The 19121-nt window shown below is 43.9% G+C and overlaps 1 protein-coding gene across 1 annotated transcript in view; it reads right to left on the reverse strand.

Annotated features, from left to right (window-relative positions):
• Positions 1 to 19121, reverse strand: part of AR (androgen receptor) — a 108725-nt gene that overhangs the window by 7924 nt on the left and 81680 nt on the right. The window contains exon 4 of the mRNA XM_073358843.1: positions 15006 to 15293. Coding sequence (XP_073214944.1) covers positions 15006 to 15293 — 288 coding nt within the window. The remainder of the gene's footprint in view (positions 1 to 15005; positions 15294 to 19121) is intronic.

The following is a 19121-nucleotide window of genomic DNA, read 5'->3' on the forward strand; positions in this document are numbered from 1 at the left end:
TGGGGTTGCATTTAGTTCTGCATGTTGGGAGACCTGTCTGTGGTCATTCTGATCTCTTGTGGGAGTCACTTAAATGGTCTAGACACAGGTCTGGTGAAGGATGACTCCTGCACTCACAAGCCCCAATGCCGGTCGGCAGATTAATGGCTGCAGTGGAAAGTAGCGGTCTTGGCAGGGCATGGTCACGGAGTGAGAGGCAATCTCTCAGGTTTCCCATAGAGGGCTTTGTATATTAAAAAACAGACTTTGAATTTGACTCTGTATTCAATGGGAAAGCAGAGTAGAAAGAAGTGCACAGGTGACCTGTTCATGGCAGCCTGTGCTTAGGTGCAGACAGTTTTTCTGTATAGGATGACCGCCTTTGTTGGATGGAAATAAGGGAAGGGCACATGAAAAATAAGGGACATTGCTTTATTTTAAGGGAAATTTTAGGGAAACACCATTTCCCTTAGCATAGTATTTATTTTTTTCTCATGGGTACATTTCTACTGCCCTCCAGTATACCAAGCAATCATCATAAGCTTCAATTTAATGTTTAAAATGGTACTTATTATCAGTTTTAATACCTTTTAATACATCTTAAAATAAGGGCTGCGTGGTCACCCAAAGGAGCAAATCAGTGAAACAAGGGATGGTCCCTACAAATAAGGGAAGAGTGATCACCCTAGATCTATACCAGATGAAGATTTCATGGGCTACTAGGCTTCATTCCTAGATATGAGTAGCCTGAATTGAACCTGAAGGACATGAATATGTGGATTGCTGTAATCAGATCTTTCTCTAGTAGGATGGGGCACAGTCTCCTGCCGAGTCACAAGTGGAAAAGAGCATTTTTTGCAGCTATTAATGGCCTGGCAGAGGCTGGGATGAAGATTCCCCTCCATATCTCAGGATTAAGGGACAACAGTGAGTGGCATCTCAGGAGAGAGCCAATGGCTGGGACGAGGACTGGACTATCACTGGGCCTGTCATTCCATTTCTTTATTTTCAACTTGTGTCACCATGGAGGGGAGGAACTTTTGGCTTATCCAGAAGGCTCAGTTCCTTATCAGCTAAAAGGAAACAGAGGCCTGGCTGTATCTCCATGAAAGCCACTGCTACATATGGCAATTTGGGCATCCACATGCATTGAGGAGCTCAAAAGGACTCGGAAGCTGTGAAGTGTCTTTACAATAAGTGGGCAGGTAACTTCTGTTGAAGGGGATGTGACAGAGGATGAAACCTTGTTAAAGCACCTTTCTCTTTCTAACTCCTGGGACAGACAGCGGCATGTCTGGATCAAATAATGAACTCCATTTGGTACTGTAACTTCCATTTTGTATTAGGACCTCCATTTTGTATTCTGTGCTGAATACATGTTTAACCTTGCCCAAGGCAAGGTTATTGAATTGCATACCAAATAAGCACCTTCCCCGGGGACTGGGACTAACACCTCATTGAAGGACCACCACTGAGAAGCCATCTCAGTGCAAACTGAAGCCATCAGCTTGGATTGTTTCTCAAATGCTAGCCTGACCCCTCGGAACAATGGATCTTCTAGACGGGGCACCAGCAGTGGCTGATAGATCTGAAGCTTCTGAGCCAGGGCACATGGCAAAATGATAGAGAATATATTTAAAAGGGGGTGCTGCTTTGAGTCTGGAAGGCAGACCATTGACACATGTAAGATGGACAGGCCGGATAGAGAGACATTATAGTTCTTTTATTCATTTTTGATGAGTGGTCCAGTGACTGATTTCCTTTAAAAGCTGATATGGACCAAACAGGATACAATCCTCGCTTTCTATGAAGAACTGAGGTGGTCCATGCAGAACATTAGAGGGGTGTTCATGCATCACCTTCTTACAAACCAGTGAGAAAACAAGTTGTCTTTTGTGGATTTATATTTGTAACTGCATGCTGTTACTTGTGGGTTTTGTTCCCAGAACCAAGGGCCATAAATCTTGGGACATCCTGGTTTAATTTTGGAATTTCAAGAGTTTAAGCAACTGATAGATACCTCCTGGGAACATTCTTTTCTGGCCATGCATATCTCTGCAATCTTTGCAAAGTGTCCACGTGACTCCTGAGTGTGGGGTGGTATAGCTTAGGTCAGCTGTGCACAACTCTGTGTTTCTTTTCAGGTTGACATTTCTCTTCCAGTAACCTTATTTCTTGAAGAGATGTCCACTTTGAAGTTTTCTAGCCTATACCTAAAGCCTCTGCATATTTTGGGGTGATAAATGAATTCAATCAATCCATTCCCAGCAATATACAGATCTAATCCAAAGACCAATGAATTCAATGGAAAGGCTCTGAATTAGGCCCCAAATCACTTCAATCATCGCTTTCCTTCGCTTGGCTCAGGATCAGGAGGAAGAAACAGCGGTCTAAAACTTCATCCTCTACATCAGTACCTGTTTATTCTCCTTAATTCAGTTCTGAGGTTGGAATCACTTGTGTGTGCTTTGGAGCTGTGTTGTTTGTGTGTGAATCAAAGAGTTAATGGACCTATGTAGTTTTCAGTTCTCATCACATACTTTGCTCAGATTTCCCTTCAAGACTTAATATTGGTTTTTCAACATTCTAGTTAAATGTTTCACCCGATCTTTAATATAACATTTTCTCTGCCACCTTTGTTCATTATCTGTTAAGTATGTTCTCTAAAACTATATGGCTTTTGCTTCTGTTACTATTATCTTTATGATTAATACTTAAAGAACATTCTTTAAAATAAATATTTCTCAATGCCTTTTAGCCTAAAAGACAGCTTTACTGTGTTTCAATTAACACAGTGGCTTATATTTTCAAAAGTAACTAATGATTTTGGGTACCCTACTCAAGACACCTTCAAGAGGCCTGATTTTTCTGAAAATCAAGCCCCTTTAAGGTGTCTCAAAATCTAGATGCCCCAAATCTCTAGTCATTTTTGAAAATCTAGGCCAGTACGTATTGCTACATGTTTAAATAATGTTCAACATACTGCCCCTTACTTTTAAAAGCATCAGATTCAGTATTTCCTCTCACATTTTAAAGCATATTTACAAAATATAATCTGAGTGATACTTTGGCAGTTTCTCACTTCAGTTAAGATTAGACTAGATTTCGTTCCCGAATACAAAATGTGAAGGACATATTCAATCTGATTTGGATTTCATTTAAAAAACCCATTCTATTTATTTAAATTCTTGGCTCTTATTCATATGAACGAGAGTTCATTCAGATGTGAACAGAGGTTTTCTCTGTTCATCAGATGATTCATGACCATTAATTTAATAGGTTTCAGAGTAGCAGCCGTGTTAGTCTGTATCCACAAAAAGAAAAGGAGGACTTGTGGCACCTTAGCGACTAACAAATTTATTTGAGCATAAGCTTTTGTGAGTTACAGCTCACTTCATCGGATGCATTCAGTGGAAAATACAGTTGGGAGATTTGTATACACAGAGAACATGAAACAATGGGTGTTACCATACACACTGTAATGAGAGTGATCAGGTAAGGTGAGCTATTACCAGCGGGGGTGAGGGGGGGGGGAACCTTTTCTAGTGATAATCAAGGTGGGCCAATTCCAGCTATCTTCGAGACACCACTGACTTCCTGAGGAAACTACCATCCAACGGTGATCTTCCTGAAAACGCTATCCTAGCCACTATGGATGTAGAAGCCCTCTACACCAACATTCCACAGAAAGATTGACTACAAGCCGTCAGGAACAGTATCCCCGATAATGTCATGGCAAACCTGGTGGCTGAACTTTGTGACGTTGTCCTCACCCATAACTGTATTTGGGGACAATGTATACCTTCAAATCAGCGGCACTGCTATGGGTACCCGCATGGCCCCACAGTATACCAACATTTTTATGGCTGACTTAGAACAACGCTTCCTCAGCTCTCATCCCCTAATGCCCCTACTCTACTTGCGCTACATTGATGACAGCTTCATCAGCTGGACCCATGGAAAAGAAGCCCTTGAGGAATTCCACCATGATTTCAACAATTTCCATCCCACCATCAACCTCAGCCTGGACCAGTCCACACAAGAGATCCACTTGCTGGACACTATAGTGCTAATAAGTGATGGTCACATAAACACCACCCTATACTGGAAACCTATTGACTGCTATGCCTACCTACATGCATCCAGCTTTCATCCAGACCACACCACACGATCCATTGTCTACAGCCAAGCTCTACGATACAACCGCATTTGCGCCAACCCCTCAGACAGAGACAAATACCTACAAGATCTCTATCAAGTGTTCTTATAACTACAATACCCACCTGCTGAAGTGAAGAAACAGATTGACAGAGCCAGAAGAGTACCCAGAAGTTACTTACTACAAGACAGGCCCAACAAAGAAAATAATGGAACGCCACTAGCCATCACCTTCAGCCCCCAACTAAAACCTCTCCAACGCATCATCAAGGATCTACAATCTATCCTGAAGGACGATCCATCACTCTCATAGATCTTGGGAGACAGGCAAGTCTTTGCTTACAGACAGCCCCCCAACCTGAAGCAAATACTCACCAGCAACCACACACCATACAACAGAACCACTAACTCAGGAACCTATTCTTGCAACAAAGCCCGTTGCCAACTGTGTCCACGTATCTATTCAGGGGACACCATCATAGGACCTAATCACATCAGCCACACTATCAGAGGCTCGTTCACCTGCACATCTACCAATGTGATATAAGCCATCATGTGCCAGCAATGCCCCTCTGCCATGTACATTGGCCAAACTGGACAGTCTCTACGTAAAAGAATAAATGGACACAAATCAGATGTCAAGAATTATAACATTCAAAAACCAGTTGGAGAACACTTCAATCTCTTTGGTCATGCGATTACAGACCTAAACATGGCAATTCTTCAACAAAAAAACTTCAAAAACAGACTCCAACAAGAGACTGCTGAATTGGAATTAATTTGCAAACTGGATACAATTAATTTAGGCTTGAATAAAGACTGGGAGTGGATGGGTCATTACACAAAGTAAAACTATTTCCCCATGTTTACCCCCCACCCCGCCCCGCTGTTCCTCAGAGGTTCTTGTCAACTGCTGGAAATGGCCCACCTTGATTACCACTACAAAAGGTTCCCCTCCCACCACTCTCCTGCTGGTAATAGCTCACCTTACCTGATCACTCTTGTTACAGCATGTATGGTAATAACTATTGTTTCACATTCTCTGTGTATATAAATCTCCCCACTGTATTTTCCACTGCATGCATCCAATGAAGTGAGCTGTAGCTCACGAAAGCTTATTAATTTAATAGTGTAGTATGATATATCTTTTAACTGATTGTCTGGTATGATCACACCTACATGATAACAATCGGCTTGAGACACAAAGGAACTTAGTCCTGGTGACAACGAGTCATTCCTAACTTTTAGAAACCTAGAAAATCACTGGGATTCACAAAGCCTGATTTTGGTGTGGAGGCTCCATATATAATGAATGAGGAGAGATGGGTGTCCAAAAATGGGATTCATAAAACACAGCATGTGAAGTGGCTCCTTGCCAATGGGAGGTGCCAACGAAAGGGGTGCATGCAAAGCCCCGCCCCTCTCTTGGAGATAGGCACCTAAATCCAGGTTGCAGGGAAGTGCCTCCTTCTGCTTGGGATTCTTGACTGCAAACCCTCTCTGGTGTTAGCTGTCTATGCCATATTTGCAAGAAGCTGCTGGGGAGAAGGGGGGAATCGGTGCAATTGGATACCCTAACCACTGGGCTAGGAGTTATGAGGGAGCTCCATCTCCCCGCAAGAGCTGTTTTGTGCACGCTCACCTATAGGGGCCAGATCCAGCAGGCAAGGTCTGAGCATGCAGGCAAGTTAAGTGGAGAAATGCCTGTATTCCTTCAGTCATGCATCACTCTGGGGCTTAGGCATACAGATGCCTGGTGTGGGGCAGCAGTGCGTACACTTGGAGGCAGAGACATAGGTGCCTAGGGAACTTTTACTGCAAAAATGTAGGCACAAAATGATTTTAGGTACCTACAAGTTTTGAGGGCAGCTGAGCAGGAGTTTTGTGAATCCCAATGGGGCCTGATTCTGGGATTTAGGGGCCTAAAGTGGTACTTCGATACCTAAGCCCTTTTGTGAATCTAGCCCAACACCTGCAAAGTTAAATCTTAATAAGATTCAACTCATTGTTCATTTTAATTTTAAAGAGTTGAAAGCATAGACAGTTTCTTGCAATTAATGTGAACACAATACAGTTTTATGGAGAGATGCTTTTAGCTTCTCTTAATAAACATTTTTATTTGTCTACTAGACATTTTTATTTTTACAAGGTTGGCAGCTTATGAGTTTCCTTAATAACAAAAATTGGAAATTTTAGTTCCCTTCTCATCAAAATCAGTTATTTTAATTTATTAAATTTTAGTGTTTACATTCCATCACTGATACATTATATTAAACTGAGGTTTCTAATAGAACTGAATACCCACTTTCTGTTCTGGAAGCCGTATTGTCTAGACAGTGGAAAACAATGTCTACTCAGAAAGTGGAAAGCAAAGTTTATCCTAGAGCTCCAGGAAGAAATCACAGCCAGTGTGGAGCAGGCTGTCCAGCACGGTCTATGATTTGGGGGGCGTGTCATAAACATACAGCTAAGGGTAGCATAAAATCCCTCCTTTACCTGTAAAGGGTTAAGAAGCTCAGATAACCTGGTTGGCACCTGACCAAAAGGACCAATAAGGGGAGAAGATACTTTCAAATCTGTGGGGGAAGGTTTTTGTTTTGGGCTGTTGTTGCTCTCTCGGGAGACAAAGAGAGAGACCAAGCAAGTAATCCAGCACCTACTGAATGATACATCTAAAATTACAGAAATAATCTCAGGTTAGGCTAGGCTAACCGCAGGGAGGCTAAGATGATGGAAAGTGATGTCCAAAAGAAACTAGATTTATCTAGACTGGAAGCAAAAGAGAAAGAAAACAAATATAAGAGACGGATGGAATTGAGACAATTAGAAATTAATGCAGAGGAAGCTGCCCACAAGAGAGCTATGGAGGCCCAGAAGCATGCTCAGGAGGAGATGGAAAGAGAGAGGAAGCATGTACTGGCTGTTATGGAGTTGAAAAGACAGAACCCTTCAGCAGCTGACTCCATGTCCCCAAAAATCCACAGATGGGAGTGACTATGTCCACAGTATGATGAATCCAGTGATATCATTGAATATTTCATCACCTTTGAGAGACTGTGCACCCTCCATGCAATTCCTGAAGATCACAAGATGACCACATTGGTAGCAAAATTGACTGGAAGAGTTCTGGACATATTCAACAAGATACCTATTGAGGATGCTTCTGACTATGGTAAATTTAAGGATTTGGTTTTGAAACACTTTCAAATTACACCTGAAACTTACAGAGTTAAATTTAGAGCCCTTAAGAGAGGGGCTGGACTCAGTAATGTGGCTTATGTAAACCAGATGAAGGATCTGTTAGATAAATGGGTCAAAGGAAGGGGTGTAACTAGCTTTGAAGGGATGTGTGATTTGGTTGTACAGAAGCAGTTCCTGACTATGACCAGTGATGATGTAAAACACTGTTTATGGGATAAGAAAATGGACTCAGCAGAAAGTCTTGCTTCTTATGCTGATCAATATGAGCAGTCCCAGACCGTCAGAGTGGTAGAGCAGATCGGAACAAAGCAGGTGGAGGTAGCAGAGAGGAACAAACCCTCGTTGCAGTTTGGGCCGATACCAGAAGGGACACCCCGAGACCATACCATACCACCGGGGGCAGCCCTAGGCCCCAACTACACCCCAAGTTAGTACACTGTTTGATGGTGGCAACCAAGTGGTTCACTCCATGAGCTTCTGTAGTGGGGTGGACACCCGCTTGGGCCCAGAGGGGTTTAAGTTAACCCTGGAAGAGAGCTGGGGCAGGGGAAGAGCTGGGCTGATTGGCAGAGCAGCCTCAGCTGGGGGCCACACCTCAATCAGGGCCCAGCTGGCTCTATAAAGACTGTGAGCCAGAGGCCCAGAGAGACTCTCTCTCTTTAGCTCTGAGAGGGAGGGACCTGGCTGCAGAAACCTGAATAGAGGATCCAATTTGGAGCAGGGCTGGGGAAAGGCCAAGGGAGCTGGGGAGCTCTGGCCTAGGAAAGGCCCAGGCTGCAGGCCTGGGAAGGCCTATTAGGTATGGGGGTTGCAGGGGCAGCCACGGGTAGGCAGAGGCACCAAGTCCAAACCCAACTTTGCCTGTGATGAGTGGCTCATACTGCAGTCTGCCCCAGGATGCAGGGACTAGCTGGTGACTGGCAGGACCCTATGACTGAGGTGAGGTAGGGATGGTGGGTGAGGGGTTTCTCTGGGAGGGGGGAGACCCGGAATTGTGGGGTACTGCCAGGGTACAGCACCCAGTGAAAGGGGCACCGGGGTCCTGGGAGGGACGCGGGAACCAGCAGCAAGGTGAGACACCGGCCTGAAGAGGGCACTTCGGAGGCTGGAACACTAATTTCCTGAGACGACCAGCAGGAGGTACCACCGGTGAGTCTGCGCCTGGTTACAGCTTCCCAAAAGCTTTTCATGATTCCCGCCAGGAAATTAGTTCCTGAATCCGTAAGGATGTGGGAGGGCCAACCTACCCTGGCAAAAATGTCTGTTAATGCCTGGCATGCACTTTTAGCCAAAGTGTTGCTTAGAGCTACTGCTTCCGGCCATTGGGAGGCAAAATCCATGAAAGTCAGTATGTACTGCTTTCCTCTGGGTGTCTTTTTTGGAAAAGGATCCAGAATATCCACAGCTACTCACTGAAAGGGAATCTCAATTATTGGGAGTGGCTGGAGAGGGGCTTTGACCTGGTCTTGAGGTTTCCCACTCTTTGGCACACCTCACAAGACCGGACATAGAAAGAAACATCCTTGCCCATTCCCTCCCAGTGGAATGACCTCCCCAAACGGTCTTTGGTCCTGTTCACCCCAGCATGGCCACTTGGATGATTGTGAGCTAAGCTCAAGAGCTTTTCTCGGTACTTAGTTGGAACTACCAACTGTCTTTGAGGATGCCAGTTCTCCTAGTGCCCACCAGAAAGAGTTTCCTTGTATAGAAGTCCTCTTTCTACAACAAATCGGGATTGGTTAGAAGAGCTGAGAGGTGGTGGGTTGCTCTGTGACGCCGTCCAAGCTCCCTGGAGGCTTTCATCTGCTTTCTGCTTGGCCTGGAACTGTTCCCTTGATGCTGGAGACATCAGTTCCTCACTGGATTGTGGACTTGGGCTTGATCCCTCTGGAAGCGATGGAGGTGATGGGGCTGTTTTCGCTGACTGTGAACCACTCTCCGCTGGTGCACTATGTTGTGTTTCAGGCTCCAGTTGAGCTTCTTGCGCAGGTTTAGCTGCTGTTGCCAGAGCAGGCTCAGAGGTGCCTTCTGTTGTTGGGGTTGCAGACGGGGTTGCAAGCATTGGATTCAGTGCTGGCAATGGTTCTGGTGCTGGTTGCTCCACCAGTTCCTGCTCTGGCTGGGTCTCTGTGACTGGATCTACTACTGCTGTCACAGACGTTGGCATGGGGTCCGGTTCCACCACCCCAGTCTGGGTCTCTGGTAACACAGACTGGACCCTTGTAGGAGGCTCAGGAACAGAGCTAGGTGTGAAGGCTTGCTTAGCCTGGCTGCGGGTGACCATTCCTACCCTCTTGGCTAGCTTCACATGGTTGGCCAAGTCTTCCCCCAGTAGCATGGGAATGGGATAATCATCATAGACTGCAAAAGTCCACATTCCCGACCAGCCCTTGTACTGGACAGGCAACTTGGCTGTAGACAAGTCAAAAGAGTTTGACTTGAAGGATTGAATCATCACTTGGGCCTCTGGGTGGAAGAACTTGGGGTCCACTAAGGATTGGTGGATAGCTGACACCTGTGCTCCAGTGTCCCTCCGTGGTAACTTTCTTCCCGCCCACACTCAGTTTCTCTTCCCTCTGAGGGTATCTGGGAGGCATCTGGGCCTGAGGATCTTTGGTGTGACCCCGGTACAATGAACTGTAATCTTTTTGGGTTCTTGGGGCAGTTTGCCTATACATGCCCCAGCTCGTTACATTTAAAACATCATCCAGCTGACTGGTCACTGCTGTCCACCATCAAACAAATGGCCTGGAGGAGAAGTTTAATAGAACTTTGGGGGCCATGGTATGCACAGCCGTAAATGAGCACTCTAGTGATTGGGACCTAGTGTTGCAGCAGTTGCTCTTTGCCTACAGAGCTGTACCACATCCCAGTTTAGGGTTTTCAGCATTTGAACTTGTGTACGGCCGCAAGGTTAAGGGGCCATTACAGTTGGTGAAGCAGCAATGGGAGGGATTTACGCCTTCTCCAGGAAATAACATTCTGGACTTTGTAAACAACCTACAAAACACGCTCCGAACCTCTTTAGCCCTTGCTAGAGAACCTAAAAGGTGCTCAGGAAGAGCAAAAAGCCTGGTATGATAAACATGCCAGAGAGCGTTCCTTCAAAGTAGGGGACCAGGTCATGGTCTTTAAGGCACTTCAGGCCCATAAGATGGAAGCATCGTGGGAAGGACCATTCACGGTCCAAGAGCACCTGGGGGCTGTTAACTATCTCATAGCATTCCCCACCTCCAACCGAAAGCCTAAAGTGTACCATGTTAATTCTTTAAAGCCCTTTTATTCCAGAGAATGAAAGGTTTGTCAGTTTACAGCCCAGGGAGGAGATGACGCTGAATGGCCTGAAGGCGTCTATTATGAAGGAAAAAGTGACGGTGGCGTGGAAGAGGTGAACCTCTCCATGACCCTTGGGTGTATGCAGCGACAGCAGATCAAGGAGCTGTGCAGTAGCTATGCTCCGATGTTCTCAGCCACCCCAGGACAGACCGAACAGGCATACCACTCCATTGACACAGGTAATGCTTGCCCAATTAGAACCCAACCTTACTCGGTGTCTCCTCAAGCCAAAACTGCTATAGAACAGGAGATCCAGGACATGCTACAGATGGGTGTAATCCGTCCCTCTAACAGTGCATGGGCATCTCCAGTGGTTCTAGTTCCCAAACCAGATGGGGAGATACGCTTTTGCGTAGACTACCGTAAGCTAAATGCTGTAACTCGCCCAGACAACTATCCAATGCCATGCACAGATGAGCTATTGGAGAAACTGGGACATGCCCAGTTCATCTCTACCTTAGACTTAACCAAGGGGTACTGGCAAGTACTGCTGGATGAATCCACCAGGGAAAGGTCAGCCTTCATCACTGTATGAATTTAATGTGCTCCCTTTCGGGTTATGAAATGCACCTGCTACCTTCCAAAAAATGTTGATAGTCTCCTAGTGGGATTGGGAGAATCTGCAGTCACCTACCTTGATGTGGCCATCTTTTCTGATTCATGGGCAGGACACCTGGAGCATCTATGAAAAGTCTTCGAGCACATAAGGGAGGCAGGACTAACTGTTAAGGCTAAGAAGTGTCAAATAGGCCCAAACAGAGTGACTTACCTTGGACACCAGGTGGGTCAAGGAACTATCAAACCCCCTATAGGCCAAAGTGAATGCTAGCCAAAAGTGGCCTGTCCCAAAGACAAAGAAACAGGTCCAATCCTTCTTAGGCTTGGCTGGATATTACAGGCAATTTGAACCACACTACAGCCATATCGCCACCCCACTGACAGACCTAACCAAAAGAGGAACAGCCAAATGCAGTTCAGAGGACTGAGGAGTGTCAGAAGGCCTTTAACCAGCTTAAAGCGACATTCATGTCTGACCCTGGGCTAAGGGCCTCAGACTTTGACAAACCTTTCCTAGTAACCACAGATGCGACCGAGCGTGGTGTGGGAGCAGTTTTAATGCAGGAAGGACCAGATCAAGAATTCCATCCTGTCGTGTTTCTGAGCAAGAAGCTATCTGAGAGGGAAAGCAACTGGTCAGTCAGTGAAAAAGAATGTTACGCTATTGTCTACGCTTTAGAAAAGCTACGCCCATACGTTTGAGGATGGCGTTTCCACCTACAAACCGACCATGCTGCACTGAAGTGGCTTCATACCATCAAGGACAACAAAAAACTTCTTTGGTGGAGTTTAGCTCTCCAAGATTTTGATTTTGAAATATAACACATTTCAGGAGCTTCTAATGAAGTGGCTGATGCACTCTCCCGTGAAAGTTTCCCAGAATCAACTGGCTAAAATCATCCTTGAAATGTGGAAAATATTGTTAGTTCTTAAATAATCAGTAGTATATCTAGAGGTACACGTGTCTTATTAATTCTGTTTTCTCCTAGAGCTCCAGGAAGAAATCACAGCCAGTGTGGAGCAGGCTGTCCAGCATGGTCTATGATTGGGGGGGGGGGGGGATGTCATAAACATACAGCTAAGGATAGCATAAAATCCCTCCTTTACCTGTAAAGGGTTAAGAAGTTCAGATAACCTGGTTGGCACCTGACCAAAAGGACGAATAAGGGGAGAAGATACTTTCAAATCTGTGGGGGAAGGTTTTTGTTTTGGGCTGTTGTTGCTCTCTCGGGAGACAAAGAGAGAGACCAAGCAAGTAATCCAGCTCCTACTGAATGATACATCTAAAATTACAGAAATAGTAAGTAATAGCAAGGAAATGCGTTAGAGTATCTTTTGTTTTAGCTTGTGAATTTTCCCTGTGCTAGAGAGGTTTATCCCTGTTTTTGTAATTTTGAAGTTTTGCCTAGAGGGGAATCCTCTGTTTTGAATCTTATTACCCTGTAAGTTACCTTCCATCCTGACTTTACAGAAGTGCTTCTTTTACTTTGTTTTCTTTATTATAAAGTTTCTCTGCGTGTGTGTGTGTGTGTGTTTTAAAGAATCTGATTGGTTTTTAGTGTCCTAAAAATCCACGGGTCTGGTCTGTGCTCACCTGATTTACCTAGCTGGTTGGTAGATTATTCTGAAGCCTCCCCCGGAAAGGGGGTGAAGGGACTTGGGGGGATATTTTGGGGAAACAGGAACTCCAAGTGGGCCTTTTCCTGAATCTTTGTCTAACTCACTTGGTGGTGGCAGCAGTACCCATCCAAGGACGAGGAAGGATTTGTGCCTTGGGGAAGTTTTTAACCTAAAATAAGCTTAAGGGGTCTTTCATGCGGGTCCCCACATCTGTACCCCAGAGTTCAGAGTGGGAAGGGAACCCTGACAATGGTAAACACTCCCAATTAAGTTAGCACCCCTACAGCAAATGAATGACCTTGTATAAATACATTATTAAATAAAAGATTTCTAATAAACTCCAAATAACAAACACTGGAGTAGCCATAGAGTCTTAACTCAAAGGGCCAATGTGCAGAAATCTTGCAACACTTTAACATCTAAGTATCTATCTTAGAAACCATCAATTTGACAGGTGCCTCTTATGTGGCTGCATGAACACTGGGTCATTGCGGAGAGAATGAGGCATGCTCATCCCCCTTGTCCATGGCTAAAAGTGACCTAAAATCCAACCTGAAAACCCCTGGAGAAAAAATAAAACTGACCTATTGAAGTCATTCTATACAGGATCCACCTCTTTACCAAGTGTCGTGTAGATAGACTGTTTTTAAAACAGACAGTGAGAAGTAGGGTTGCCAAGGTAAAATTTCAACTAGAGCCCAAATTCAAAGGGTTCTTATTAAACATATATGAAGGGAAACCAAACAGATATGACAAAGAAAATTCAAAGGGCAGAAAACCTACCCAGTGTGAAACTGGGCCACATTGACTGGCCACTTACTTTAGGAGAAAACAGGAATAAATGCTTCATTTTGGAATGCAACCCTAACTATGGAGTCATTACCAGGTGCCTCCATAATAAATACCACATTTTATAGGTGTCACCATCAGCCTGTCCTCTGCTCTGGGCACCCAGGAATACAATCACTGGCCATTAGCCTTTCAGCAGTTGTGCACTCTAAGAATCAAATGCATGAAATAGGACATCTTCAGGCATCTTTGGAAGCCAGAGCGTTAATGAAGTCAGAGAGTGTGTCTAGAATGTAGGTTTGGTTGATGTTTGCCACAGGATAATCCTTTCTGAAGCTTACTTCTCTCCTGTAGCTCTCTTACAGTATGCGATAAACTGTGAAATAGTGTTAATCTGCTAATAACAAATTAATTTAATATTGTTACTTACGATAACATTACATTAATTTGTGCTAAATAATCCAAACTCCAATCAATTTTTGGCACACTTACACTTCCGGGCATGATTGTCCTGTAGTTTTATGTGACAGAGAGAGACACAGAGGGACTTCTGCATTTAAAGCTCTTTGACAAATTATATTAAGATGAAATTCCAGCACTTGGAGGAGATACAGTGTGAAAAACGCTGGGACGGCGTAGATTCTTTCATGCCAATGTGTTCTTTTCCCCAGCTACTGTCAGTCTGGTTTTGCCCATCTTCCACCTCCTCCATTATCAACCAGCACTGTTTTCATTCTTTCCCTCAGAGGATTCACTTCTTCCACCCTCTCACAGGAGTGTGTCACAGTGTTGGTCCTTCATTTTAAGAAGGAATACTGCAGCTCCTGCCTGAACCTAACATTCCTCCTAAAGCAGACAGAGATCATTGCACAGAGAAAAATAGAGAAGCTTCTCTTCTTTACAGCAACTTCCATCCTTGCTGGTCTAGAAAACATTCAGATATTTGAAGAGCCTAGTGCTTAGATTAGCAGAAGCTATTCACTTGTGGCCAGTACCATACCCATGTGACAACCACCTGCCAAGGGACCGAACCCAAGAGTTTTCATTCTAAAAGCACAAGTCTCTTCTGCTTGAGCTAAAGGAGTAAACACCTGCAGCGGCAGCAGACTCATTAACCTCTCATGTACCAGCCACTAGAGGGGCACAAATCCCACGCTACGGCAATGTGGGTTACACTCAAATTTTGTGGATGTAATTTGTGCTCACAGAAGAAAACATTCTGAAAATGCACACCTACAAATGTTGTGGTTTTGGGGCCCAGATTATTATGATTCTCCTACTGAAACATGTCCTTGCCATGATTTGAGTGTGATGGTTTTAGGGAAGTGGGGGAAGGTGCTGGAATTTCTCATTTTTCTCCTCACCTGGCAAGGCCTTTGCCCACTTCACCACGTGCACCAGCTGCCTCTCCCCAAGCTCATTCAGGCTGGTCAGCAGGGCAGCAAAGGAGTCGGCCTGGTTGTTGTCATGGCCTGCACACACCACACCAGGCTCAATGGCTTCCAGGACATTGAGGAAAATGGGCTGGCAGTCAAACCCATCGATGCATGTCATCACCATCTTGGAGGCCTGCTCATCTGTTGGGCTGGATGAGCTGGCTCCCTCGCCATCCTCTTGCAGCTTCAGGTTGCCCAGTTTCTTCAGCTTGCGGGCTGTGGAGAATGACACAGCTTGGCATGATGGTTAAATATAAAACAATCTCAAGGCTTCTTACAATTCCAGCCCCACCACCCACAAGGAGGGTGAAGCTGAAAGAGAGCTGCACCCTCACATTTAGTCTAGCGACAGCCGCAGCCTGCAAAGCTATCCAGGTGCCATGGTGATGGGGGCACTGTGTAAGAATAAGGATGGAGGTCTATTATACAGAGAAAGCATTCAACCCATTAATTCATACATGGAAAGCAGTGTTACTGAGACAAGGACGAGGCTGCTTGACTTCAAGAGCAATTGGTCCCATCTGCATGGTGTTACTTTCAGATAGATTTATTTTGGAAGGATTGCTGGGTCAGACCAATGGTCCATCTAGCCCTGTCTTCTAACCTTGGCTAATGCCAGATGCTTCAGAGGGAATGAACAGAACAGGGCAATTTATCTAGTGATCCATCCCTGGCATCCACTCCCAGCTTCTAGCAGTCAGAGGTATAGGGACACCCAGAGCATGGGGTTGCATCTCTGACCATCTTGGCTAGTAGCCATTGATAGACCTATCCTCCATGAACTTATCTAATTCTTTTTTTCAACCCTGTTATACTTTTGGCCTTCACAGCATTGCCTGCCAATGAGTTCTACAGGTTGACAGTGCGTTGTGTAAAGAAATACTTCCTTGTGTTTGTTTTTAACCTGCTACCTATCAATTTCATTGGGTGATCCCTAGTTCTTATGTTTTGTGAAGCTGTAAATAACACTCCCTTATTCACTTTCTCCACACCATTCATGGTTTTATAGACCTCCATCATATTCCCCTTTAGTCATCTCTTTTCTAAACAGAACAATCCAAAATTTTTAAAATACCTCCTCATATGGAAGCTGTTCAATACCTCTGATAATTTCGGTTGCCCTTCTCTGTACCTTTTCCAATTCAAATATATTTTTTTGAGATGGGGTGACCAGAACTGCACACAGTATTCAAGATGTGGGCATATCACGGATGTTATGACTGCATGAGTGTGTTGAGGAAAGGGGCGGGTGGCGTGTATTGATCCAAACAACTGTGCAAGTAAAAAAAAATACATAACACAACATATGACTGACAGCAAATAAATCACTGCACCACGTGACTCTGAAGCACAGAAGCCCATCACCCTGTGGCACCACAACATAGCACAATCTCTACATCATAGTTATCTTGCTGGAAATTTATATTACACCCATCACTGTGGTATCTAGGCACTATTGCCATGCAAATTATTGTGACATCACAAATCCAATACTGTAACTTTATTACAGGATTAACCAGAGGGAGAAAATAAGCCATGAACAGCAGGTTGAATCTAAGCCAAACACTGGAGGACTCAAGCATTCCTCTACAAATGGATCAAGGAAATCAAAAGACTAGATGGCACCAGAGCTGCTTCACCACAACCATCTCAGTCACTTCCTTCAAAACAGGCATCACTCACGACAAGATGGCAATTAGCTGGGACCAGGTGGAGCTGCAACCTTGTGGATGTGTGATGTTAGCATACCATTGGCAAATTGCAGTGCACAGGATGCCACAATGAGGATACCCTAGAAACCAACACCTACACACTACAGCGACGGACCTCATAGATTAGACAGACAGATACATTAGATCAGTGGCTCTCAACCCTTCCAGACTACTGTACCCCTTTCAGGAGTCTGATTTGTCTTGCATACCCCCATGTTACACCTTACTTAAAAATGACTTGCTTACAAAATCAGATATAAACTACAAGTGTCACAGCCTACTATTACTGAAAAATTTCTCACTTTCTCATTTTTACCAAATAATTATAAAATTAATCAACGAATATAAATATTGTACTTAAATTTCAGTGTATAGTACATAGAGCAGTACAAACAAGTATGTCTGTATGACATTTTAGTTTGTACTGACTTTGCTAGTGCTTTTTATGTACCTGTTGTAAAACTAGGTAAATATCTAGATGAGTTGATGTACCCCCTGGAAGACCTCTGCATACCCCAAGGGGTATTGTACCTCTGGTTGAGAACCACTGCATTAGATAGATTGACAGATGGTTAGATCTCACATACAAATTATACAGTCCATGAACAAAATACCAGGAACTTCATGTGTAAAATTTAGAAATGCTTTGAGATTGGGTATTTAGTGTTCAGTTTAATTTATAATGTTCTGATGTTTACATCAATGGCTGACTGGTTCATATGTATGAAATCTACTGAGCTGAGCATGTTACTCTAGATGGTAAACCTTTTATCCCCAACAGCCCCAATGAAAATTAATCAATCATGATAAAAAGCTGATTGCTTAGTTCAAGCACAGAAAATAACACAAAAACTGTTGTCCTTGGGGTTCTGGCACCTACATTATATGATACTCATCTGAAACTTCCTTTTGGCTGTAATTAGAAAAATAAGCCTTGAAACGTAAAAATGTCAAGTCAAAGTGCAGCTTTGTAAATCAATGCAAAGGCTGATCTTTAAATAATATACTCTGGATGATCTACAGTAATAGCAAATAAGGGAGGCTGCTTTGAGAAAATGAGAACATGGAAATAAAAATCAGAGAGTAGCATGGAAAACAAGACCAAAGTGCAGCATGACATAGTCCTGCAATTATTTGTGTGGGTCACAAGCAAAACAAAAAACAAGAAATCACTCCTCTCAAACTCCTCCAAAACTCTGATGGCAGCCATACCATCAGGACTCAGAGTGATGTAGCTCGCCCCCCGTTAGTAACCTTGAGATACCTTCCCTAAAAAAATCTATCATCAGGGCAGAACAGGAGAACTGTACACTTTAAATCAATAGGTGATTGGATTTTGGACAAACAAGGAGAGACATGAGTACAAAGTGCTGATTTCCAGTTACTAGAAATCCCACCATAATCAATAAAAAATCTGGAAAGGCTGGAGGCATGACTGAGCAAGTCAATGTCATGGTGACATGCTGATGTCCTTCAGTTCAACCCCTTGCTGTACTTTTAAAAGTCTATGTGCTTATAGGGAACAAGGTCCTTCCACTTTAATGAGAGAGAGAAATTTCAAATCAGTCCCTTCAGAGTTGAATAATCAAGACAAATAAACCAAGAGAAGGGTCATCCATTATAGGTCCTGCATCTACAAAGAGGTATATGTTATTGTATGCTATAACATATATGTGCATGGATCTGAGACCTACAGTCAGTGCTATATTCATTTAAAAAAAATTGAATTACTAGTGGTAAAAAGGATCAATGTGAAGAAAGAAAACAACAAGTTGAAATAATCACCCCGACTCTCATGAGAATATATAGGTTATATATGTTTCTGTTCAAAAGGAGTGTCAATTATATGAATAATTCCCATTTCATAGAGAAGGAAGATATAAGCATTTGTGTTTATTTTTATTGCCAGGGATGGAGAAGTTTGATTCTTCCCATCACCAATGAAAATCTGATTTATTAGATCCAGAGGACTTTCAGATTTTTTCTCAGCGGAGGAATTATACTGTATTCAGCCTGAAAAACGAGCAGCTTTCTCAAAGGTATTGTTATTTCCATGGCATTGGTGGGTACTTCTCCAGGACTATATATACCCCATCCATATTGTGTTACCTATCTGGTCCTTTTCAGTGTTTTACTTTTTTTTATTTTTTAATCTAAAAACATGAGAGGTTGTTTCAGTGAAAGCATGGGTGAAGCATTCAGACATTTGGACAAACACAGCATCCAGGAAAACACCTAGCCCTCCTCCCCACCCCCTTCAAATTAGCACAGCGCCTCTTGACTGGTATTTTGCTTTGCTTATGTGCACAACATTCCCACTGATGGCAACTGT

The sequence above is a fragment of the Lepidochelys kempii genome, chromosome 9 (assembly GCF_965140265.1).
Source record: "Lepidochelys kempii isolate rLepKem1 chromosome 9, rLepKem1.hap2, whole genome shotgun sequence".
Classification (NCBI taxonomy): domain Eukaryota; kingdom Metazoa; phylum Chordata; order Testudines; family Cheloniidae; genus Lepidochelys; species Lepidochelys kempii.